The sequence below is a fragment of the Culicoides brevitarsis genome, chromosome 2 (genome assembly GCF_036172545.1).
Source record: "Culicoides brevitarsis isolate CSIRO-B50_1 chromosome 2, AGI_CSIRO_Cbre_v1, whole genome shotgun sequence".
In the NCBI taxonomy this organism is placed as follows: Eukaryota; Metazoa; Arthropoda; class Insecta; order Diptera; family Ceratopogonidae; genus Culicoides; species Culicoides brevitarsis.
Genome location: NC_087086.1, coordinates 40,128,973 through 40,156,309, shown reverse-complemented (window position 1 = coordinate 40,156,309; position 27,337 = coordinate 40,128,973). Strand labels below are relative to the sequence as shown.

The 27,337-nt window shown below is 27.0% G+C and overlaps 2 protein-coding genes across 2 annotated transcripts; one reads left to right on the top strand and one right to left on the bottom strand.

The window, feature by feature from the left end:
* Positions 1 to 9,317: 9,317 nt before the first annotated feature.
* On the top strand, positions 9,318 to 19,553 carry LOC134832075 (cadherin-23). Its single transcript, XM_063845974.1, has 6 exons — positions 9,318 to 9,435; positions 10,888 to 11,309; positions 11,742 to 12,927; positions 13,905 to 16,048; positions 16,865 to 18,288; positions 19,300 to 19,553. The coding sequence occupies exons 1-6, from the start codon at positions 9,339 to 9,341 to the stop codon at positions 19,427 to 19,429; spliced, it is 5,403 nt and encodes a 1,800-aa protein (XP_063702044.1). The 5' UTR covers positions 9,318 to 9,338; the 3' UTR covers positions 19,430 to 19,553.
* A 421-nt stretch (positions 19,554 to 19,974) lies between these two features.
* LOC134829139 (retinol dehydrogenase 12-like) lies at positions 19,975 to 21,069 on the bottom strand. The gene is made up of 2 exons (XM_063842135.1): positions 20,258 to 21,069; positions 19,975 to 20,197 (listed from the first exon to the last, which is right to left on the bottom strand). Exons 1-2 carry the CDS (start codon positions 21,067 to 21,069, stop codon positions 19,975 to 19,977), a joined length of 1,035 nt encoding a protein of 344 aa, XP_063698205.1.
* Positions 21,070 to 27,337: the final 6,268 nt, after the last annotated feature.

Here is a 27,337-nt window from a genome sequence, read left to right as displayed (position 1 = left end):
AGATATTTTTTGTTGTTGAACCTTGAAGCTTTTCGTTTCACTTATTATAGCACGTGAAAGTTGCAACAATTCTTGTAAGTAACGTCCGAAGTTTTCAAAATACAGTCGACCAACTCCGTGCTAAACTCCAATTTTTTTGTAGTCGACTCCGAGTCGACTCTATCAAAACTCATGGAAATCATCTTCAGAATGACTTTTTATTCAGTTTCAAGCTTAAAATTTCTCAAAAATTGACTTGCAAAATTTATCACGATTTTAATTCAGCATGAGGAAGAATCGTGAAAAATTTTATTTGTTCGAAAATTGAGAAAATATGAATGGAAATCATCTTCAGAATGACTTTTTATTCAGTTTCAAGCTTAAAATTACTCAAAAATTGACTTGCAAAATTTATCACGATTTTAATTCAGCATGAGGAAAATTTATCACGATTTTAATTCAATGAGGAGAATCGTGAAAAATTTTATTTGTTCGAAAATTGAGAAAATATGAATGGAAATCATCTTCAGAATGACTTTTTATTCAGTTTCAAGCTTAAAATTTCCCAAAAATTGACTTGCAAAATTTATCACGATTTTAAGTCAACATGAGGAAGAATCGTGAAAAATTTTATTTGTTCGAAAATTGAGAAAATCATATTCAGAATGACTTTTTATTCATTCAGCATGAGGAAGAATCGTGAAAAATTTTATTTGTTCGAAAATTGAGAAAATATGAATGGAAATCATCTTCAGAATGACTTTTTATTCAGTTTCAAGCTTAAAATTACTCAAAAATTGACTTGCAAAATTTATCACGATTTTAATTCAGCATGAGGAAGAATCGTGAAAAATTTTATTTGTTCAAAATTTATTAAATTTTATTCATGGAAAGAATTCAGAATGACTTTTTATTCAGTTTCAAGCTTAAAATTGCTCAAAAATTGACTTGCAAAATTTATCACGATTTTAATTCAGAATGAGGAAGAATCGTGAAAAATTTTATTTGTTCGAAAATTGAGAAAATATGAATGGAAATCATCTTCAGAATGACTTTTTATTCAGTTTCAAGCTTAAAATTACTCAAAAATTGACTTGCAAAATTTATCACGATTTTAATTCAGCATGAGGAATCGTGAATCGTGAGAAAAATTTTACTTTTTATTGTTTCGAAAATTGAGAAAATTTATGAATGGAAATCATCTTCAGAATGACTTTTTATTCAGTTTCAAGCTTAAAATTACTCAAAAATTGACTTGCAAAATTTATCACGATTTTAATTCAGCATGAGGAAGAATCGTGAAAAATTTTATTTGTTCGAAAATTGAATGGAAATCATCTTCAGAATGAATTATCAAGCTTAAAATTGCTCAAAAATTGGCAAAATTTATCACGATTTTAATCAGCTTCAGAAATGACTTTTTATTCAGTTTCTTGCAAAAAGCTTAAAATTTATGAATGGAAATCATCTTCAGAATGACTTTTTATTCAGTTTCAAGCTTAAAATTACTCAAAAATTGACTTGTAAAATTTATCACGATTTTAATTCAGCATGAGGAACGTGAATCGTGAAAAAATCTTCAGAATGACTTTTTATTCAGTTTGACAAAAATTTGCAAAATTTATCACGATTTTAATTCAGCATGAGGAATTGAGAAAATATGAATGGAAATCATCTTCAGAATCGTGAAAAATTCAGCATTTATTTGTTCGAAAATTGAGAAAATATGAATGGAAATCATCTTCAGAATGACTTTTTATTCAGTTTCAATTTCAAGCTTGAAATTGTTCAAAAATTGACTTGCAAAATTTATCACGATTTTAATTCAGCATGAAAAAGAATCGTGAAAAATTTTATTTGCTTAAAATTACTCAAAAATTGACTTGCAAAATTTATCACGATTTTAATTCAGCATATGAATGAAAATATGATGGAAAATCTTCAGAATGACTTTTTATTCAGTTTCAAGCTTAAAATTACTCATGACTTGCAAAATTTATCACGATTTTAATTCAGCATGAGGAAGAATCGTGAAAAATTTTATTTGTTCGAAAATTGAGAAAATATGAATGGAAATCATCTTCAGAATGACTTTTTATTCAGTTTCAAGCTTAAAATTACTCAAAAATTGACTTGCAAAATTTATCACGATTTTAATTCAGCATGAGGAAGAATCGTGAAAAATTTTATTTGTTCGAAAATTGAGAAAATATGAATGGAAATCATCTTCAGAATGACTTTTTATTCAGTTTCAAGCTTAAAATTACTCAAAAATTGACTTGCAAAATTTATCACGATTTTAATTCAGCATGAGGAAGAATCGTGAAAAATTTTATTTGTTCGAAAATTGAGAAAATATGAATGGAAATCATCTTCAGAATGACTTTTTATTCAGTTTCAAGCTTAAAATTACTCAAAAATTGACTTGCAAAATTTATCACGATTTTAATTCAGCATGAGAAAGAATCGTGAAAAATTTTTTAAATTTGGATTTCAATAGAGCAGACTCAACTCTACTCTAATAATTATTAGAGTCGACTCGGAGCAAACTATGAAAACTCCGAACGTTTCTTGTAAGAAAGAGAAATCTTTTAGTATCTTTTTAATGAGTTAAGCTTAACTCCAGCATCTTTGAATGTTACAATTTCCTTCCTAAGTTTATCTAAAAAGCCTTCTTGCCCTTGTATAAAATCTAAAAATAAAATTATTTGAATTTATACATCAAAACCTTAAAAAAAAGTTACTTACCAAACATTGATGAAAAAGTCAAAACTTACCAAATTGAGATGATAACTTCAAAAAACTCTCCATATCGCAAAAATTGCACAGATGCATCTCTCCTCGTCAACATAAAAAAAGTTGAGCCTCCGGGCATGGAATCCTACGGTGTCTTATTACAACTGGTAATGCAATAATTGAATCCATTAAATTACCATTCAAACCTACACTTGCCATTAACACAATGTCATCTATTATTAAAATTACCCGATAACAAAAAAAGAAAGACGTCAAAAAAGGCAAAGTGTGAAAAGTACTCTTAATTTAATGGCTGTAATACAAAACCTTCCATTTTTACTCTCTCTCTCTTGAATTCAGTAGATATTGGTGCTAAATATTCATGATTTCCAATCATTTTTTTTCGTGAAGGGGACTATCTCAACGTGAAAGATGTTCAATGTTCAAATTAAAAGCGACGAAAAAAACTATGAGGAAAAACAAACACGATCTGCCTAAGGGAAATATTTCTTGTAGTAGAATAAAATTATAACAGAATTTTCCTCCATTTTTCCGTGGATTACCATTCCCTCGAATTGCGTTTAATTTAGGGTCCGTAATTGCAGGTTTTCTGCACAAAGACCAATGGATTTCTAATCGTATGAATAAATTAACGGATGATCGGATGAGCAATTATTTTTTTCTTTGGTACAAACGGAAATTATCAACTGCTGATTTGACATCCGAACTCATCAGGAGTTCTCTTTGAAAAACTCTTTGATATTTTTCTAAAGGGATCATAATCTAAACACGACAGATTTTTAAATTTACCAAAATTACGTAAAAATTTTTATTGGTAGGATTTGTTACACTACCGCAAACATATAAATAACACAGATTAGTCACAGAAATTTGATCGACACAAATCTCCTGTTCAAACAAATTTCGGGTAAAATTTTTGTGTTTACTTAATGACATCGATTATTGACCGATTTGCCATGCATGCCATGAAATGTGATAAATTTAAGTTAATTTTATGCTATGTCCTTTCAACTTCCTTGTTTTAATCATGTCCTAATTTAGTGTAAAATTAAATTTTAATATTTTTCGAAAAATTTATGAATTTTATTTCCTGTCCTGTGATTTTTGCTTTTGATGTTGCGATTCAATTTAAAATTACACATGTTTTAATAAATTCAAGAGCTCTTGAACAAATTGAAACATAAATAGGATGTTTTCGTTGCACAGATGTAACGCGATAGACGAAGAACCAACAAGGGTGTTGAATTACTCCGGAGCAACAGCGGGAGAATGATTGAAATGTGCAAAAAAAAAAGTAGAGACGGAATAATTCAATGCCTATTAGAATCTATTCTTCTTATCAGAAATCTGTTACAATTTTATTGCATGTTCGATTGAGTGTACTGTAGTTCATATTGTGGCAGGGAATGTGACGACAAGCAATTATTCTGCGTAAAATAGGCAGGAACTGTTATCAGGTAAGATTTTTTTTTATGAAAAACTTGAATTTCAAGTTTCATTAGATTTTCATTTTTTTACATTTTGAAGACTAAAGCAATTCTTTTTTTAAAAATTTCAAATATTAGCTCTTAAAAATATAAAAAAAAATAGTTTTGGTCTTTAAAATTAAAAAAAAAATAAATTATGATGAAAATTGAAAACTTCATTAAAAAATCCTTGAAATATTTGAACAACTGTTCCTGTCTACTCAACTAAAACTGCCTTTCGCGTCAATTCTTCTTCGCCAACGCACCGCGATAATACCATCAAATTACAGTGTTGACATCTGTGATATGATTACACATTTATTGTTTTCCTTTTGATCATACCAAAACACAACAAACTAATGGTTCTTTGATAAGAGAGACCTTTAATTCGCTTTCATCTTGTCCCATCATGCCTTTCACTCCATTAAGGGTTTCTTTTTAACTTTTGTCCCCTTTCAAGATACATTTCTTCCCGAATCAATTTTAAGTACTATTTATCCGCGTACAAGTGCACGACTTTTAAAAATAAAAATAATCGTTATTTACTTAAAGGATTACATGCAATTTTTAGTTGTAACAAAAATTTTAAATAATAGATAAAAAATTCAGTGTTGTCATTATTAACCCCCTTGAAAATATTTAATACCAACATTCCATCCTCTTTACAACAGATTTAGAACAAATAACAAAAGAAAATTTTAACCAGTGCAGATATTTGTTTATTGTTATTGATCGTGACGAGAATGATTCGCGAGAACGAAAACCATAACGTGTAAGCTCAAAAGTTATAAAAATTAAGTGTAACTAAAAAAATAACAATTATTACAATTTTTTTTTGTGATGCGTTCGAACCCTTAAATGTTTCATTTAAATTTAAAATAATGATATAAAAGTTTAGTACTATTGTTGTTGTCAGCATAGTTGAAAAAAAAGGTTACCGGGTGTTCCGTGCAAACCAAAGAAAATTTTTGATGTTGATCTGGTTAGTATTTATATTTTGAAAAATGCAACAAAAAAGGTTTATGAAAGGTAGGCAGTGACGTAGAGTTTGAAAGGGGGTCTTCTTAATAGTTTTTTTCTATAGAATTTTTTTTCAGTTAATTTTTTAAAAATAATTTAAATTTGATTAAAAATAATTAAATTAACTAACTAAGATCAACATTGACTGAAATTATGAAAAAAAAATTAAATGATGAAAAAAATTTTCTTAAAAAAAGTTAATTAGCAGAATTTTGTTCTTTGTTTTAACCATAGGAAATTTTGTAAATCAAGGCATATATCAAGGGCATTATTGTATCAGTTCCAGATTCTCTATTCCATCTATCGAGTATTCAGCAGTATTTGGTAGCATGTTAAACTCTTCACATTGAGCAAAGTATTCTGCTTAAACGATTTATCGTCAGTCATAATGTACTTTTAGTTGTCGTGCTTGATGCCTTCGTAAGTCTCTTTCAATAGTTTCGAAAATGCAAATAATGATTTCGTTTATGCAACTCTTCTTTCGACTGACTGTTGATTAACAAAGCTTTTTGTGAACTTTTATCGCAAATAGTCTTTTTAGTTCGGATAAAACAAGATGAGCTTCGTAAAGATTATGAGCAAGAGGCTTCCTTTTAGCAAAATATGCATTCTGTTTTGACTTCTCAGCTGTGAAAGAATTAAATTTAATATTTAATAATTCAGAAAATAAATGTTTCAAAAAGTATCAAAAAATTTTAAATTAAATTTAAAAATTAAACTTAAAAATTTTTTTTTAATTTATTTTTAAAAATTATTTTAAATTAGGTATTAATTAAATTATTAAAAAAATTAAAAATTTATTAAATTATTTATTTAAATTTTTAAATTAAATTACTAAAAACTAATTTTTTTATTAATTTTTTTTTTATTTTCAATTGAAATTTTTATACTTACCTTAACATATCGCTGTTGACCCTTTCGATGTTTCAACTACGTCCCTGTAAAAAATCCTTCCTAACTCGAAATAAACGTTAAAGGGGTGGTTTTAAGTACTGAATTAATAGTTACACTAACGCACACGAATGAATACGCTCAAACAGAGAAAACGTTACTTAGATTGCGATTTCCTCTCCTCTTACTTTGATGGCTCTGAAAATAAAAAATTATAGGGGAAAGTAAAAACAGAGAGAGGTACGATCATAAAAGGAATTTCTCGTTTGTTCATAACAAAATTTTATACATAATATCCAATTTCATCCCTTTTATTATTAATTTGTGTGTTAGTTTTGGCTGGTTGATGCAGCGATTGAAAGATTAAAGGTATGCACAAAATTTAAATAGAAAAAAAACTTTTAAAGGCCGACTCGAGGGAGTTCTGACAATAATTTAATGTGATTTTTAACGGCAGATAAGCGCTTTAATTGACAAATAACAACGAATTGATTGCTTTGACGGGTAATTTGAATCGCGATAAAAAAAATGTCCCTCGCCGAAAATTTCGACCAAATGACAAAAAAATAATTTTAACCTGAAATTCGTTTCGTTGCAAAAAATTTAATGATCCAAAAATTGATTTGTTTGACTTTTAACCTTTTTTGTTGTTTTTGCTAACCTCGATTCTATTCAACGAAAAACACACAAAAAAGGGTGCAAATTTTTTTTTATCGATCAGACCCAATAAAGGGGTAAAGATCCATCCAGATGTGATCCTCGTTGCAATTTTTCTAAACGAACCGTAAAAAGTGCAATATTTATCACGTTTCGAAGTGTCATAAATAAAATTTTTATAGAGCATGAAAAACAAATAAATAAAAAAATTATCGATTTGACACGAACACAAAAAAAATCTATCAAAAACCCTTTTTCTGTTATCAGTTCAGAAAAATTGCAAAAAAAAACCGTTGACCAGATTTCTTGAATAATTGCAATTAAATATGTAAATTTAAATGTCGTGCATCAAGTTTTTTGTCGTTTGTTTGAAGGACCATGTAAAATTTTTGTTTATCATAATGAAAAGGATTCTTCACAGTCATTTAAGGACGATCCAAACAACTCGTTATCTTCTATTATCTGCCATTTAATTTATGACCGTGTACGAGATTTTGTAATAGTTTCAAGTTTTTAGCATGAGCACCTAAATGTCATCGTGTCACATTAATCACTTACTGATTTGCATATTTTTATTGTTGCTCATATGCATATGAAAGAAATGCACAGAGGGACTTGCTACTGTGTTCTTCCAAAGGGGTGATAATTTTATGATGAAGTTACTTTTTTTTGGCATGTAGGAAGCTGAAACGAAAAGATGAGGGTTTATATTGAGAATCAGGTAAGAGACCTTTAAATTTTTATTTTTAACAAAATTAATTGAATTTTGTAGAAATTTTATTTTTAGTATTAGTTGAAAAATTGTCCAATATGCTATTTTTTTACTTTTTTATTCGTCAATGTCAAAAAATTAAGATTTTTTTGGCAAAAAAATTTTTTTCAAAATATTTAGTTCGAATTGAAAGATTTCTGAAAACTTTTCAATTGAATTTTTTTTCCATTTTAATTTAAAAAAAATTAGAGATCATGTGACATGTAAAAAAACAAAAAAAAATATAAAAATTATATTTTCGAAAAAAAAAACGCAAATAAATTTGAAAAATTCGATAAAAAAAATTTTCATGGTAAGTTTTATCAATTTATTTTTTGTTTTTACATATAAAATAAAAATTTAAATTTTATTAAAATTCATAATTTTTTTTTTAAATTAAAAAATTTATCAAAAATATTTTCAATTAATTCAAAATACAAAAATTCAAAAAAATTTTAAAAATAAAATAAAATTAAAAAAAAAAAAAAAAAAAAAAAAAAAAAAAAATTTAAAAAAAAAAAAATTTTTTATAAAAAAATTTTAAAAAAAATTAAATTTTATTTTAAAAAACATTTATTTTTAAAAAAAATTTAAAAAAAATTAAAAAAAAAAATAAAATAAAACCCCTCTTTAAAAAAAAAAAATTCAATTAAAATTAAAATAAAAAAAAAATAAAAAAATAAAATAAAAAATTTAAAATAAAAAAAATTAAAAAAATAAAAAAAAATAAAAAATAAAATAAAAAATAAAAAAATTAAAAATTAAATAAAATGATGAAAAAAATCTTAGGATAAAAAAAGAAAAAATTAAATTAAAACCAAATTTCCAAAAAATTTAAAAATTTCCAAGAGGGATAAATTTCGCGATAAGAAACAGCTGAGAACCAAACCGGCGTTAAAAATGTAAACAAACGAAACTCGTCAAGCAAGTTATCTATTCGACTCTGTCTTACCTTCTTTTTCTCTCTCACTTCATTTCACGCTGTCCGGCTTCTTTTCTTCTACAATTCACAACTGAATAACTCAACACATGCCGAGAGTACTCGCCATGAGATCATTCAAGCGATGCATACGTTTCGTTCTACCTGCGCACGTAGAGAGACGATCGTCGACGAGACAAACAAAAGAAACGAGCAACTTGCGAGAAAAGACTCGAGAAAAAGGTGAGTTAGTCTTTTACGGTGAACGGTTGAGCAAACATGTAAATTTTTTCTTTGCATCGCGTCTGTTTCTACACACCGCAGAAAAAGAAGAAGTAAATAACTGTTCGTTCGTCCACTTTCTGTGCGGTGCCTACTTACATTGCATGCGAATGTTATGTAAAATAAGACGGGAAAAGTGTATGAAATGTGTAAAGAATTGCCCGAAAACGAGAGAAAGAAGAGGAAATTGAACAGAAAGTGCAACGTCACATCGAAAAATTGCCCAATTTTTCGCCTAAAAAGATAATTTTTACCTGAAAAGTCGAATTTGGGAGTGATAACGGACCAAAAGTGAGAAGTATGTCACCTTGATTCATCGAAATTTGGCAAAAAAACAAAAAATTACCTGAAATACCTCTCACTCATCATTAAATAATAACAATAAAAAGTGTGTGAAATCGCATTGTCTTAAAAAAAAAGCTTAAAAAATAATCTGAATGTAACGAAAACGCAACAAAACAAAAAAATAATTAATCAAAACAGAATCTACATAGCACCAAGCGAGAAGAGAATGGAAACAATTGACCTAAATTTGAACTTAAATCGCCGATATGTGCCACAAATTTTATTTTTTATCTCCATTTTGGCACAAGTGCAATGCCAAATCTTCAATTATATGAACAGAGCGCCGCAATTTATCCCCGGACAGGATATGACGAGGTTCAGTTTGCCCGAAAATACGCCTGTGAATAGCCCGGTGTATCAATTGAGAGGTAAAAAGTCTAAAATTCTTTGTTTGTTTAAACAAGAGACAGGTTTCCTGTTACAAAAGGCGTTTAAATCTTTCTTTTTTGTTTATTTTTTGTGTGTTTCTATGGAAAAGATGTCACAAGATGAATTTTTTGTTGTTTCTGAATGAAACGCATGACGTGATAAAAGTTGTTAGAAGATCGTGATGTGAATTCAATTAATATTAGTCATGGGTTGGGCACGAAGATTGTTTTTTAAAGTGTTCTCATAAGTCTTCGTTGATGAAGTTATTAAGAATTTAACAAATTTTAAGTTATTATGGCTTGAAAATTCATTTTTTGATTAAATTTTCAATTTTTTAAATAATTCTTTCAAAATTTTTAATATATTTGAACATTTTTTAATATTGAAAAAAAAAATAATATATGAAAATTCTTAATTTTGGTATTTTTTGAGCAATTTTTCAATTCATTTATATTAAATATTTATTAATATTAAAAATTAAAAAAAATAAAAATATTTAGCTTAAAAAAATATTTTTTTCTTAAAATATTTATCAATTTTTTAAATTAATTATTAAAAAATAATAAATCAAAAATAATTAATTTTATTAAAAATAATTTAAAAAAAAATAATAAATAAATTATTAACACTTTTTAATAAAAATCTTAAAAAATTACAAAAAATTAAAACATAAATTAAAAAAAGTTTACTTACTTAAAAATTTTTAATAAATTATAAAATTCTTAATTTTGATATTTTTTGTGCAATTATTTAACAATTTTCATTTGAAATTAATAATTTAAAAAAATTAAAAAATAAAAAAATATGACTTCAAGTTCATAAATTTACCTCTATTTTTTTTAATTTTTTATTGTTTTTTAAAATTATTTTTTTTTTAAAAATTAAAAAATCTTTAAAAAATAAAAAAAATAATTTTAATTGAAAAAAACAAATTTTAAAATAATTTAATTTAATTAATTTTGATAATTTTTTTAAAAATAATTTCAAATTCTTAATTTTTTTTTTTGATAAAAATCTTTAAATACCTAAAATATAGAATTTTAATTTAAAATATTTAGTTTTAACATGTTAAATAACCATTTATTTTTTGTTAAATTTAAAAAAATAAAAATTCTTAATTTTTTAAATATTTTGTGATAAAAATAATTAAAAAATAAGATTTTAAATGCAAAAAATGACCTACCAACAAAACTTTTCTGACATAATCCGCTACTAATTTGCATTTTTCTCACGCCCATTATGTCTGTTGTTTTCATTTTTCTGTTTACATTTTTAATTTCTTCTAGTTCACATGCATAATTCAACGTCTTACGCCAAAAATGGAACCAGACTTCATTAAAAAAAATCATTAAAAATGTTAATTAATTCACTTTTTTACGCTTTTTATCTCTTTCTTTCTCACTCAAAACTGTCAAATAATTCACTAAAATTCTATTTTTTTTATTTTTCAGGCATTGACCCTGAAGGAGGCAAACTGCGATACAGCATTTCCGGTCCTGTGTTCAGTGTGGATCGCGATACAGGTGTCGTTCGTCTCCGACAAGAGCTGGATCGTGAACAACAGGATATTGTTGAAGTCATTATAAGCATTACGGATGAAGCGCAAGGCGATGCTGAGCCAAATACGGTTTCGTTGCGTCGAGAAATTCCGATAAGGGATTTTAATGACAATCCGCCGATTTTTTTGGGAAGACCTTATAGTGCGACATTGAGTGAGGCGACGCCCGTTGGAAGTATCGTGAAAATTACGCCGCCTGTTGAAGTGATTGACAGAGACGAAGGCATCAATTCGGATATTACGTTCAGTTGTTATGTAGATAAGTCGAAGGAGGGAGATGAAACTTGCGATTCTTTTGAAATTGAAACTGAAAAGGTAAAAAAAAATTAAATTTTTGATCAATTTTTTTTTATTATCATATTTTTTTAATTTTTAAGCTTAAAAATCATCAAATGGACTTTTGAAAATTTTTTTTATATTTTTTTTCTTATTTTCATATTTTTTAATTTTTAAGCTTAAAAATCATCAAATGGACTTTAGAAAATTTTTTTTTTTTTTGAATTTTTTTTATAATTTTTTTAATTTTTTTTTTTTAAGAAAAAAAATTTTTTTTTTTTGAATTTTCTTCGTAATATAATTTTTTTAATTTTTAAGCTTAAAAATCATCAAATGGACTTTAGAAAAATTTTTATATATATTTTTTTAATTTTTTTCGTAATTTAATTTTTTTTTAATTTTTAACTTCAAGCTTAAAATTCAAAAATTAACAAATTATTGAAATTAAATTTTTTTAATTTTTTTTTGTAGATCGCTGAAGGACGATACAACGCCTCAATAAAACTCGTGAAGCAACTTGACTTCGAAACTCGTCCTTCTTACGTCTTAACATTGCTCGCGAAGGATGGAGCCAACACAAATCCTCTTTCAGCATTTGCTACAATTTCCATTAATTTAATCGACATTCAAGATCAACCTCCTGTTTTCATAAATGCTCCATATTCCGTCACTCTACAAGAAAATACGCCTCCGGAAGTGTCTGTTTTGACAATTAAAGCTAAAGATGGCGACACGGGAAACCCTCGTCCCGTTCAAATAACTCTCGAAGACGACATTCGGGGGCATTTTCGCTTGGAAACGGTAAATTCATCGGATATTGGTCACGTGAAGCTCATCACAACTGACATCCCGCTCGATCGAGAAACGACAGAAGTCCTTCAGAATGGCGGCGTTTACATTTTTCACGTTCGAGCAACGGAATTAATCGACGGAAGCCTTCCCGGAGACACTTCTTTAACACAAGTTACTGTCGTTTTGCTCGATGTTGATGACAATCTCCCGGAATTCAACCAAAATTTCTTCAACGTTTCAATTCCTGAGAATTTGGAACTCAACACTTTACTTCCGGGACTCTCAATTTACGTAACTGACTCGGATTTGGGCGAAAATAGCAAATATGACTTGACTCTCGTGAACGTTCACAACTCAGAAGACACTTTTACGGTTCATCCAACGCAAGGCGAAGGTCGAACTCCGTTAGTTGTGAGAGTAAAAAACCCCTCAAAGCTCGATTTTGACGTCGATGATCCAAAATTGCGGGAATTTATGTTCGACATTGTTGCTACAAGTCAGAAAAATAGCAGTTTATCGTCAAAAGCGAGAATTGTGATTAATTTGCAAGACATGAACGATAATTCGCCCGTGTTTGAGGAGACAAGTTACGGGTTAGAAGTTGCGGAAAATACGGAAATTGGCACAAAAATAGCAGATATTAGTGCAAGGGACAAAGATTCATCGCGTTATGGGAAGATTTCGTACGTCATAAGGGGATTTGGAGCGGATTTCTTTAAAACTGATCGCGATCATGGAGGAGTTTATGTGAAGAAGATGCTCGATTATGAGGTTCAGAAGAGTTATATCTTGACTTTGGTAGCAATTGATGGCGGAGGAAGAGAGACAAATGCGAATTTGTATATTGAGATTATGGATACGAATGGTAAGTTTTATTTTTATGTCAAAAATTTCTGAAAAAATTATTTTTAAATCTAATTTATTTTTTTTTTAATTTATAAATAATTTTTAAATATTATTTTTTCTTTTTTTTACAATTTTTTATTTTTTTTTTTATTTTTAAAAATGTTATAATATTTATATTTTTTTTCATTTTTTTTTATTCAAGTCAAAAAATGTTTAAAAAATTATTTTTATTGTATTTAAATTAAAATTAATTTTTATGTGTTTATTGACGAATTCAATTTTTAAATATTTTCTAAAAAAAAATATTTTTTTCAAATGATTTTTATTTCAAATTTTAATTTTTTTTAAATGAAGTCAAAAAATATTTTTTAAAAAAAATTAAAATTTCAGTTCTTAAAAAATTTCTGATGCTTGTATTTGCTAAATTATGTATTTTGATCCAAATTAAGGAAAAAAAAATAAATAAAATACAATTTTAAAATAATTTTTTTTTTAATTTTTTAAAAATTATTAATTCAAGTCAAAAAACAATTAAAAAATTTCATACAATACGAATTTTCAAACAATTTTTCAACTTTTCTAAAAATTTTTTTTTTTAGTTAATTTTTTTAAAACAATAAAATTATTGTTAATTTTATTTTTTTTTTTCGAATGAAGTCAAAAAATAAATATAAAAAAATAAAAATTTTATTAAAAAAAATCTGATGCTTTAAGGTTAATTTTCAGTCAAATTAAACAAAAAAAAATTAAAATAATAATTTTCTTAAACCAATTTTTTAAAAATTTTTATTTTATTTTCTTTTATTATTTTTTTTTATTTTTATTTTTTTAATAATATCAAAATAATTATTAAAATATTTAAAATTAAATTTAATTACCTAAGAATAATTTTTTTAAATTATTTTTTTTTAATTTTTTATCTTTAAAATTTTTTTTTAAACTTAATTTTTTTTTCAATTTAATCTAATTAAAATTATTTTTTCAATTATTTTTCAGACAACGCTCCATCATGGGAACAACGCGAGTACGTTCGCACCGTTCGCGAAGGCGCCACAGAATTTGAGCCTCAATTTTTCGTGCGTGCAACCGACATTGACGGACCTTCGCAAGGCGCTGGCAAAGTCACATACAGCATCGAGTCCGAAAACAGCATTTCCGGGCACGTTTTCACAATAGATCCCGTTTCCGGAGAGATCCGAATCTCCTCTATCGCTAAATCAATGGATACTGAACGCGGCGAATACGAATTAAAAGTCTTGGCAACTGACGCGGGATCGCCTCCTTTAACGAACGAAACTTTAGTTCGCATCCGCGTTGGCATCTCAGGCAACCAACGCCCGATTTTTAAGGGACATTTCAACGCAAAAGCTGATTTAACAATTCCTGGACCTCCTAACTACCGAGTTAGCATCCCCGAGAACGCAGCTTCCGGCGATAAAGTTACAAAAGTTCAAGCAATCGATCCTGATGGCATTGATTCGTTGTTAGTTTATCGCATTGTTGGCGCGAACGATAATTTCGTAATTGACGAGCATTCCGGGTTAATAACAGTTTCAGGACATGCAAATTTGGATCGCGACACAAATCCCGATAGTTATTCCGTGGTTGTTAACGCCGTTGACGCCGGTTTGCCAATTCCTGAAACTGCAACGACGACCGTTTACGTGAATATTCAAGATGTCAACGATAAACCGCCAAAATTTGAAAAAAGTTCATACCTGGCTTATGTTTCGGAAATTGCTGAAAATGGCACGGAAGTGATAAAATTGACAGCAACTGACACAGATCTCAATTCTGAGTTGAAATATTCGATCGTTGAACCGATAAAAGCGAATTCAAAGACAGGAATTCAACTTCCGATCGGAGCTTTTAACTACAAGGAAGCTTTTCGAGTCGATCCTTCAACAGGAGTCATTTACGTTAACAGCTCCTTGAACTACAACGAAGTTTCTTCGATTATTTTGACAGTTGAGGTTCGAGATTTGAACGCAGCTGTCAATGTTGAGGAGCAATATGATCGAAGTGAGGTTATGTTATATATCCAAGCTTATAAAAACACTAACCCCATCTTCCGGAACAAAGGATGGTCTCCTACTAATCCAAATATTTACTTTGAAGTCAATGAAGAGACGTCAATTGGTTCAACTATCCTCCGACTCGAAGCTGAAGATCCCGTTTCTCAATCAATTATTACAGATTTTGAACTTGTAAACTCCGATTCAGGTTATATTACCATCAATGATCGAACTGGAGACGTTTCTTTGAAGAAAAGATTGGATTATGAAGCGATCGGGAACAAAACAACGTTCGTTTTTGAGGTTAAAGCGATGACAAGTAGCGGGAAACGATCTTCTTTAGCAAATGTCAACATGACAGTTGTCAATATTAACGATTTTAGTCCGGAATTTGATAAAAATTCATATAAAATCACGATTTTAGAGTCCGTGAAGTATCCTGAGCCGATTTTAACCATTCATGCTACTGATGGCGATGCTGAGATCACTGAAATTGATAAAAAGTTAGGTTATAACGAGATTGTTTACAGTTTGGCGGGAACAAATGCTCCGTTGTTTACCATAGATAACCGCACCGGCGTCATTCGAGTTGCTGAAGGACAATCTTTGGATCGAGAAAAGCAATCTATGGTCAAATTAACCGGAGTTGCCAAAGATTCTTTCGGTAAAATCGCTTCTGCGGCAAAAACAACGACGAATATCTTAATTGAGCTCTTGGATGTCAACGATAACGCGCCAAAATTCGTTCAGCAAGTCTTCACAGCGGTAATTCCTGAAACAGCAGCTGTCAATTCGCCCGTTATCACGATCGAAGCGCAAGATCCCGATGATGGACCCGGCGGAGAAATTCTTTACGATCTCTTGAACGAAGGCGAAGCAAGCGGATTGTTAAAAATTAACCAAAAAACAGGAGAAATTCACACAAAAAAATCTTTAACGGGCAAGGGACGATCTGAACCTTATGAAATTGTGATCCGAGCACAAGATCGAGGCAATTTAGATCCGAAACAGAAATCGTTGTATAGCGATACGACACTGCTGTTGTATGTAGGCGACATTAGTGCGAATGATGGCATTCCGTTCTTCATTGCGCCTAAAATTGGACAGGTGGCTCAAGTATCGGAGGTAAGTTTTACTGACTTTTGAAAATATTTGAAACTTGTAACGAGTTACAGTCACTTGAACATACGAGAGGACTCTTGAAAAATTATTTTTTTTTGGCATGTTATCAATCATTGCGTTACAACGAAGCGGGAAGAGGGAATTGAATGGACTTAGGGGAATAGATTTTTTTTTGAACGAACAAAAACATGAATAATGATCGTTTAATAGTGTGTTTGCGCTGACTTTCGAGGGATGTAAAAAAAATAAAATAATATTTTGATTCAATGAATTATCGAAATTAAAAAAAAAATCAAAATTTAATTTTTTTTTTAATTTTCTTTTAAAAAATTCTCGAAAATTAAAAAAATTAAGCTTTAAAAATTTTTAAAATTTTTTTTAATAAAATTTTCTTACTTTTCTTTAAAAAAAATTCAAAAATTAAAAAATATCGAGCTTTGAAAATTTTTTATATTTTTTTTTAATAATTTTTTTTTACTTTAAAAAAACTTGTCGAAAATTAAAAAAAATTAAGCTTTAAAAATTTTTAATGTGTTTTTTAAATAAAATTTTCTTACTTTTCTTTTAAAAAATTTCAAAAATTAAAAATAAATTAAGCTTTAAAATTTTTTATATTTTTTTAATAAAATTTTCTTATTTTTCTTTTAAAAAATTTCAAAAATTAAAAAAAAATTTTTTTTTGTTCTTTAGAATTTCTAAAAAACTTTAAAAATTATTTTTTATTAAAATTTATTTTTAATTTTTTTTTTAAGTCAAAACTTGTCTCAATAAATTTCTCAATTGAACTTTCTACCTAATTTAATTTATTTTTTCTTTCAGAACGCAACAATTGGCTCTCCCGTGTTCCAAGTAATCGCCAAAGATCACGATAACCCGTCAACTCCTTCAGGCAAAATCCGTTATCGCATCCAAAGTGACATTGAAGACGCCAAATCGTTCCGTATCGACTCCTTATCTGGCTTAGTTACTACCGTTCGTACCTTGGATCGCGAAACAAAAGATACGTATCACATTATTATCGAAGTTTCGGACATGGGCGAACCTCCGCAAGCAGCAACTCGAGTTTTGGTCATCAACGTCATGGATGTCGACGATCACAAACCCCGATTTGAGCGAGAAATCGACGCAAATCCTTTGGAATTGCAAGTTTTGGAGGAACAACCCGTTGGCACGATAGTTGGAAGTATCGCAGCGATCGACGAGGATATTGGAGAAAATGGCGCCATTGACTATGCCTTCATCGATGGGAATGAACAGAATTTGTTTGCAATTAATCGCACGGAGGACAATAAAGCGGTAATTACAACAGCAAAGCTTTTGGATCACGAGACGAGCGAATCGTACATTTTGACGGTGAAATGTTACAAAATGAATAAATTGAAGCAATTTGACTACCGGAAGCCTTACAATCCGCATGAAAAGTCAGAAATTAAGGTTTTGATCAAAATTTTGGATGTTGATGATCATTTGCCGGAATTTCAATTGAAAAACGAGTCAATTGGGGTTCATTCTCACATTCCAATTAATTCTGTAGTTGCAACTGTGAAGGCAACAGATGTCGATAGTTCAGCATTACCGATCAATATTTCCATCGTAGACGTGAATTTCGTGTCACAATTCCATCGGAAGGGAAATAAATCGTTTATTGACTTGACAAATATTTTCCATTTGAGTCATGGCGAGATCAGAAACTCAAAATCCTTGTCAAATTACGTCGATGGATATTTCGAATTGAAATTACGAGCGAATAATTCGCAAATCGCTCGACGTCACACCGATACAATGCTCAAACTTTTCGTCATTCGAGACAAATCCTTGCTTCGTTTCGTTTTTTCCAAACCTCCAACGGAAATTACGAACGTTTTGTCCGAATTCACGTCAAAAGTTCGCAAAGTCCTGAAGCAACATGACCTGGAATTGAGTGTTTTCGATGCCCAAGTGCTTCACAAGTCGGATCATAGTTTAGATTTTTCCTCAACTTCTTCCTGTTTTCAATTAACGAGGAACGGAGCAGTTTTGTCGCCGCATGAAATGAAGAAAATTATGGATTCAACGGAAATTCGGGAAGCTTTGATAGAGACTTATGTGGCGTATTCTGTCGATGAAGTCGAATCTTGTGTCGGAACGAAACTTAATACGGCAGGAATTGGAGGAGCAAGCGGCACGTGGTTGGTTATTCTCGCGGGAATGATTGGATTAGCTTCGTTGGTTGCGTTGATGTCGACTTGTTGTCTCTTTAAAAAGTGAGTTTTTATTTTAATAATTTTTTTTTCAATAAAAAAATAATTTAAAGGATTAAAATTCTAAAGAGGTTTAAAATAAAAAAAAAATTAATTGCGAAAAAATTTAATTATTTGAAAAAAAATTTTAAAAAATTATTAAATTAATAAAAAAAAAAATAAATTAACAAATTATTCAATATGATTTTATTTTATTTTAAAATTATTTTTTTTTATAGAAAAAAAGTTTTTTTTTATAAAAATTAAGTTAATTAATTAATTAATTATTCAGTTTTTTTATAAAAATTTTTTTTACTAATTTTTCTTTTAATTAATTTTATTATATATATTTTTTTAATTTTGAAAATTAAAACTTAATTTATTATTTTAATTATTTTAAAAGTTTTTAATAGATAAAAATTTAAAAAAAAATTCTCATAATTACAAAAAAAAATATTTAAAAAATAATAAAAAATTTAAAATTAATATTAAATTTGATTTTAAAATAATTTTTTTATAAACAATTTTTTTATTATTTTGAGTAATTAATGTGAATTTCCAAAAAATATTAATTATTTTTTTATTTTTAAAATATTATTAAATAATTTATTTTAATTAATTTTCTAATTTTTTTAAAGTAGTTTAACTACTTTCTGAAGATTATTTGCATTCATATTTTCTTAATTTTCGAACAAATAAAATTTTTCACGATTCTTCCTCATGCTGAACTAAAATCGTGAAAAACTTTGCAAGTCAATTTCTGTGAAATTTTAAGCTTAAACCTGAATAAAAAGTCATTCTGAAAAATAAATTTTAAAAATTTAATGAAAATAAGTTGAAACATTAAAAAAAAATATTTTAAAAAAATTTAAAAAAATATTAAAAATTTGAAATTCAATGAAATTTTCAATTAATTTCAATTAAATTTTTGTTAAAACTAAAATTGATTTAAAAAATTATTTTTTTATTTAAAAATTTTTATAAAATATTTTTAAATTAAAAAAAAAATAATTTTTTTTTCTTTTTTATTTTCAGGAGAGAACCAAATTTCGGCAGCACAGCGATATTAACGCCTCCTCAATTGGTCCCTTCAGACATTGATATTTACGCATCGCAGCCTGTTTTGGTATCAAATAGCGGAGAACCGATGTATGGACCTCTTTAGTCAGCTCATAAGACATTTTTAAATATTTATTATTTATAAAATTTTAACCCATCCTAAAGAATTGCCTTAACATAAACCTAAATTTTAAGATATTTGCCTTAAAAAATTATCCCTAAGTAGTTAAAAATTTTAAAAAAATATTTAAGGAGACTGTTTGTGATAAAAATAAACATTTTAAAATACTCGAAAAAAATATTTTAAGAGAAAAAACGCGAAAATTTGAAGGTTTCTTAACTAATATTAATTTTTAAAAAATATTTTTAACCGTAAAATCGAAAAAATAAATTTAGTTCACAAAAATTACAAGAGATGGCGCTGTTTGAATAACTGAATTAGCAGGTTTGGCAATTTTTTAATATGACAACGACTTAAAAAAATCAAATTCATGAAAATTTGAACTTTATTTCCTTAATTTTTCTATTTTTTCTTACAGATAAGACGTTAATTGAACTGAAAACCCTTAATTTTACGTTATTTTTGAGTATTTTTGTGGCACTGATAAGAAATTCTTCACTAAAATTAAATTTCTAACAACTAAAAATCTTTTAAGCAGCTTGATTTGCCGCTACAATTTTCTCCGTTTCATCCCATAAGTACTTTGCAAGGTCACAACTCGCCGATTTTTCGCACAAATCTTTCACGGAACACTCTTGAAGGTATTTCCCTGTGGTATTTTTCAACTCTGGCTCCAATGCTCCATATAAAATTGTTTGGGCGCCCGCTGTGGGTGTCTTGAAAAATGTCCAAAAGTAAGGTTTGAGGATCAAACTGCGAAGAAAAAAATTTTAGGTAAGAAAAAAATTTTTTTTTTTAAATAAAAAATCTCACTTTATAACGTAATCTCCAATTTTTCCGGCAATTCCTTCAATTTCAGGTTGAACCAATCCCGGATAAACGGCATTTACGGTAACATCGCTTTCCTCAAGTCGTCGAGAAAGTTCCCGAACAAAAAGTAAGTTGGCAAGTTTGCTTTGGGGATATGCCTTATGGAAGCTGTAGGATTTTTCGCTGTTCAAATCTTCTTTGTTGATCGCGCCGCAGTGATAAAGGATGTTTGAAACGACTAAAACGCGAGCTGGAGCGGATTTTTTGAGTGTTTCCAACAACAAATTCGTCAACACGAATTGTCCGACGTGATTTACGCCAAAATGTAACTCCAAGCCGTCCTCAGTTTTGGTTTTTGCCCATTTCAAGACACTTTCGTCGTGAATGAGGACATCCAAACGTTGCTGTTCCGCCAAAAAGGAGTCGACAAATTCCCGGATGGAAACGTGAGATCCCAAATTTAATTTTTTAACGAAAATATTTTTATTTTTAGTCGAGTTTTGAACTTCTTTGACGAAATTTTCGCACTTTTCGACGTCAGTTGTGCCGATGTAAATTGTGGCGCCACGCGTCGCAAGCTCTCGAACAACTTCTTTGCCACGACTCGAATTTCCGGTTATAACAACGACTTGCTTATCGGCTTTAATTGGGTTTGTAAAAGATTTTCCCTTGATGAAAAAGTGAATTGCGGTTAAAACAAGAACGCCGCCGACGGATCCTGCGATGCCAAGAAACCATGGATTTTGTAAGAAATCTAAAAAATCGAAGCCCGGAGCAGAAGGCGTTGATGGCGTCGTCGGAATATTCGTATCCATGATGAAGATCTGGTTGTGTCAAAGCCCCATTCAGCACTAAACGAGTTTAGGTAAAAAAGAAAGAGGCGAAGTGAAAAAAAAATATCACAAAAATTTGGAGAGAACTAGAATGCGGTTCGAGAAACAGGTATTTTTTATTATGTTAATCGTTCTTTATTATTTCTCTGTTTTTTACATTTGTAGCTGCGTTGTTTGGATGGGCAGGCGAAGAATTGCATAATTATTATTAGTTTGTTTTTATTTATCTTTCGTTTTAGTTTTATATTTTTTTCGACTGTGAGTGTGAAATTTGTGACAATTTACAAGTTTTTTCAATGAAAAGCAGCAAAAATGGAGAAATTTTCAACTTGAAGATCTGAGATGAACAAATTATTGAAGCTAATGATGTGTTAAATGATAAAATTTACTTTGGTCATGTCAATGAAGCAATCGAATTCAACCAAAATCTCAGAAGGCAACGTTCTTTTCTTGAAAAGAGGTCTAAAACTAACTTTGAAGCAAATTCTACTTTAAATCGTTGTATCAGTATCTTTAATTCAACCTGTGATATTAATGACATCAAGATGCCAAAGATTAGTTTTAAGAAAAAACTTGCAGCTCGTTCCAGAATTTTTAATTTAAGTTTTTTCGACTACTTTAGGCCTAACTAACACAAAACCATCAAAAAATCTCATGCTATTTATTTTTCGATGAAATGCTAATATCAAGTGATGTTTCTTTATTTTTATATCGTTTCACATTTTTTATTTTTTTCAATTTAATTTCAATTTTTAATTTGGATTTTGATTACAAAGTCAAGTTTTAAATAGAAGAATCAGGCGTTAACTTCACACTAAATATTTTTTTTTTACTTTTTTTTTAACTCTCTTTCTTGATTCTTGTCACATATTATCGGTAAACATTCAGAACTTCAATATTGGATAGATTAAATTTCAAACATAACTTTTATAGAAGCTTTGAATAGAAAATTTTTAAAAGAAACTATTGAAGTTTTATGAAAACTTGCATCATAGAAAAGATAATTTATTAATATTTTAGTCAATTTTTGTAATGAAGCTGTAATTCAAACCTGACTTTTACTGTTATTGACACTTATTACTTCAATATTAGATGTCGTAAAAATCGTATAGCAAGTTTCATAAATTTTTGATTGATTGAAAAATTATTCTTATAATTTTAATAGGAAGCTTGTGAGAAATTTTTGTTCATGATATTTTCATGTTTTTAAGTCAAGATAAAAGGTAAATTTCATAAATTAAAAAAAATTAAATTAAATAAAATATTTTAATTTAATAATTTATTTTAATAATTTTTTTTTATTTTTTTTTAACTTTAACACTTTTTTATTACAAAAAAAAAAATTAAAATTAAAAAATAATTTATAAATAATTTATTTAATTTAATTTTAATTTTTTTTTTAATTTATGAAATTTACCTTTGATTAATTTAATTTTTAAGTATTTATGGAAATACATAAATTTTTGTTGAAAAATTTTTATGATCATAATTTTAAAAATTTTAATAAAATAATAATTAAATTAATTTAAAAAATTTTGCTTGAATTTCATATATTTTTTTTTAATTTAAATTTTTTTTTTAAATTTTATATTTAATAAATTTTTGAAAAAACTTTGAAAATTTCTTTAAAAATTAATTAAAGAAATAAAATATTTACAAAAATTCCTTCAAATAATTTTATTTTTTAAAAATTTTAAAACTAAGACGCAAAAAAATTTGCGAATTAAAATAAGAATACAAAAACTAAAGAAACTCCTGAAAACAAGAAATGAATGTCTTTTAGTAGCAAACACGTGTTCTCCTCATTATTTTGATTGTTATTGTCTCCCGAAAAAAAAAACACTTCTAATGTTGTTGACCATTTTTGAACACATTTTAATAGTATTTATTTACCTTTACATCGTGATTTTTTTGTCGTTCCCCATCTAAATAAGCCGCTCATAACATGTATCGTCATGTACGTAATGTGATAATTCCTCTTTCGTAACTTTGTCTTTTTTTGTACCTTTTTCACTTGATTCACTTAATATTACGTATGGAAGTCAGTTGTTTGTATATGTTAGAGATAATGGAAGAAGAAGAAGACAAGTGATCGTTGAACATAACATTCTTAACAGGTTCCATTGGGATGACTCATGATCATGTTTTATAACATTTATTTACTCAGATGGACTGTAGGTAACCCATTTTTTTTTTGTTTGAACGAGGTTTTGTTATGGTTTGATAATTTCTTGATTTTTTCAAGATTTAATTTTAATAAAAAATAAAATAATTAATAAAAGTTTATTTAATTATTAATAATAAATTTAAAAATAATTTTTTAAAATTAAATAAAAATATTTGGTGAGAATTATTTTTTTAATATTTTTTTTTGTAAATATATATTTGTTCATTAATTTTTTATTACCAAATTTATTTTTAATTTATTTTATTAATCCATAAATAATTTGAAAAAAAATTTTAAATTTAAAATAAAATAAAAATTTTTTAATATTTTTTTTATAAAATATTTTATAATTAAAAATTATTTAATTAAAATAATTAGGTATATATTAAATTATTTTTAATGCATTAAATTATTATTTAAAGTAAAATTAAATAAAATTAATTGATTTTAAAAATTAAAAAAAAATATTTAAAAAATTGATAAATTTATTTTTATTTTAATTTTTAAATTATTTAAAATATTTATTTTCAAAAATTATAATTAATTAATTTATCATTTAAGTATTTTAATTTATCAAAAAAATTATTAATTATTTAATTTATAAAAAATATTGAACATTAAAAAAATATTAATTTTTAATATAAATTAATTAAAATTATTTTTTTTATTATTATTTAAATAAAAAAAAGAAATGTCATATTTTAATAATTAATATTTTTATAAAAATTATTTATTTTATTTTTATTTAATTTTTTAAAATTATAAAATCATTAAAATAATTTGATTGAAATTTAATTTTTAACTTATATTTAATTTCAAAGAAATTTTATTAAACATTAAAAAAAAATATTTTAAAGACTTTTATTAATTTATTTTTTTTTTTTATTATTTTTTCAAGCAATTTAAATAAAACTCAACAACACGAAGGAAACAACCGTTTAAAAACCTCATAAATTATTTCCCGGAATGTTATTTGTTTTCATGAGTGACGTCAGATGCGGATCCGTTGTCACGTTATGTAACAAAAATACATAAGCCTCAGACAGAAATCCTTTCCAGGACTTGCGCGATACTTTTCCTCTGTAAAATCGTCATTTTCAACCAATGACAAAAAAGACGCCGATACAGCGACCGTCGTAAAAACAGGAAAATTTGTTTGTTGATCATTTATTACATTCCCAGAAAGTTTTAGGAGGGTTGGAAAATGCTCATCACCCTTCGTCTCTAACTTTTATTTATCTTGGGAGCGCGGAAATTTGAATAAACTTTGTCTTGTTGTTGTTTATTTAGTAACAAAATCGCGCCAAATCAACATCAAAATGATGAATTATGAAAAAATATCAAAATTGAGAAAAAAAAGCTTTGCTCACCCCTAATTCACGCGATTCTTATTAGATAAAAAATATTCAACGTACACACGCATGATGTTTTTTTTACCATTTTTCTCATTCCATTTTGTTCTTTCTTTCCGCATTTCGCTCTTACCCATTGTTGATATGTGTGCATGTATGTGTGTTAACATCGGACTGGAATAGACACAAAAATATTGTTGTACAAGTGGAAAAAAGAAGGTGTTTAGCATTATATGTTTCGAATATCGTTCAGTCAGTCAACCTTACGCGATTCTTGTGACTGGAAGTCGAGACTTGACGCTTCGAAATCATTTTATTCTGGATTTATCTCCGTTAAAAGTGAAAATAATTCAAAAAAATCAAACAAAAACCTAAAAAATAATAAAAAAAATTATAAAAAATTAATTTATAAAAGGTAAAAATTAAAAAAAAAATAAAAAAGTGATACAAATATTCTCGAAATTGAATAACAAACGCATAAAAACCAGTTTTCGTATTTAATGTTGTTGATTCATATGCAAAGTTAGGTACTTACACCTTCACATTATTATATAAATAAAAGAATAACGCATAAAAGGGATAAGAAAAAAAAGTTAAAAAGACGGCAGGTAAATTTTGTGGTGCCAGAAGTCCTGCTACATATTGATTTTTGCGTGCGATACGGAACAAAACCCGACAAGAAAGACTATAAAAAAATAAAATATGCAATTTTTCGTGTGCATTTTTACGATTCTAAAGTGATTTTTTCCCTTTTTTGATATTTTTTTTTTAAATTTTATTTAAATTCTGAAAGAAAAAAATTTTGTGAGTGATAAATCTAAATAAAAAGGCATGACAGGTACAAAAATATTTTGGATTTATTTTTGCATGGAGATGAATTAAGTGATAAATTGTATTTTTAAATATTTATTTTGTGAAAAAAATGAAAAAAAGTGAAAGAATATTAAAAAAAATGGAAGAAAATTGACATAAATAAATAAAAATCAATGGAACCATTGTTTGAACGCACGACGTACATGTCCATTAGATGTGTTGAAATCTTGAAATGGATATGAAAACAATCCTATAACAAATATAGAAAAAAAAGGACATGCGCAGTGGTGAAATTTATGAAGAAACGCATTGCATATGGGGTTACATTGAATTACAAACGGAATAGAATTAATGACAGATCCTTACACGAGTTTAGTGAATGATTTTTTTTTGTTGTTTTCGAGTTATTTATAGCTCACATGGAAAATTCTGACGTTTTTACTGAGCGACGTAACTGATTTTGTAACAATTTCTCTATTTAAAAAAAAATTATTCAAGAAAAAAATTTTTTTTAAGAAGATCGAATCGATTTTTCGGAGATGTGAGCATTTTTTGTGTACAAATACAGAAAAAATTGTGAATTGTTGCCAAAAAAATATCACGAGAAGCCTTACACAAAAGAGATTTTTATTATTTTTTACACAAATATGTGTTCAGTGCACAGTTCAAACAGAAAATGAGGAGCCCGGTTAGTGTCATTGCCAATTTTTCGAGCGTGTTTTACGAGTTTTACGGCAATATTGTGCTTGACAATGTACTTTATCGAACTTTAATGACCTCCAAGGGACTTTCACGTGTGCTTGTGAGTTAAAGATATTAAATGCGCAATTCATAAGAGGATTTTTTTTGCGAAAGTGTGAAGCTGTTATGAGAGCTGCGGGATATTAAATGCATTAAAATTGTTTTTTTTTTGCATTCACGGGAGGTTTGATGATTATTTGGAGCAAAAAAGTTGATTTAAATGAAATTTAAAAAAAAATCATATTTTTGAAGGAACAATTTTTTTTAAACTTTTTTATTATATTTTTTTATTTAAAAAAAATATTTTTAAAAATAATTATTATTTTTTTTTATATAAAAAATTATTTTAAATTGTCTTTTAAAATAATTTTTAAATTTGTTTTAATTTTTAATTTTTTTTTATTTTTAAAGTTAAATTAATAAATTAAAATTATTTTAAAATTTCGTTTTTAATTTTTTTAAATTTTTTTTTTTTAATTTTTTTTAAATTTTTAAATTTTTAAATTTTTTTTCAAAGATTTTTAAAATTATTTTTCAAATTTTTTAAATTTTTTTAAATTTTTTTTTTTTTTTTTTTTATTTTTAAAATTATTTTAAAATATTTTCCTTTAAAATTTTTTTTTTAATTTTTTGAAATTTTTACAGACAAAAAATCTATTTTTTAGATTTTAATTTTTTTTTAATTTTTTTTTTTAATTTTTTTAAATTTTAAAAATTATTTTAATTTTTTTTTAAATTGTCTTTTAAATGATTTAATTTTTTTATTTTTAAAAAATTTTTTTAAAATTTTTAAATTTTTTAAATTTTTTTCAAATTTTTTTATTTTTTTTTTAGTTTTTAAAATTTTTAAATTTATTTTAATTTTTTTTTCAATTTTTGAATTTTTTTAAATATTTTATTTAAATATTTTTTATTTTATATTTTTATTTAATTTTTATTGAAAGAAAAAAAACATAAAATTTAATTAAAATCATAAAAAATCTCAAATCAGAAGAGAAAAATACAACTTTGGTCATTTTTGATAAAATTTTTCTTATTTTCAAACAAATAATCTAACCTAATTTCCATTTTTTTCTTATTTCAGGAAACCCCATAAAAAGTACTTGCTGATAGTTAATCTCCTAAATTAAAAAATCTATTTCAAAACGCAAATGATCTCATAAATGCAAAAGTCTAA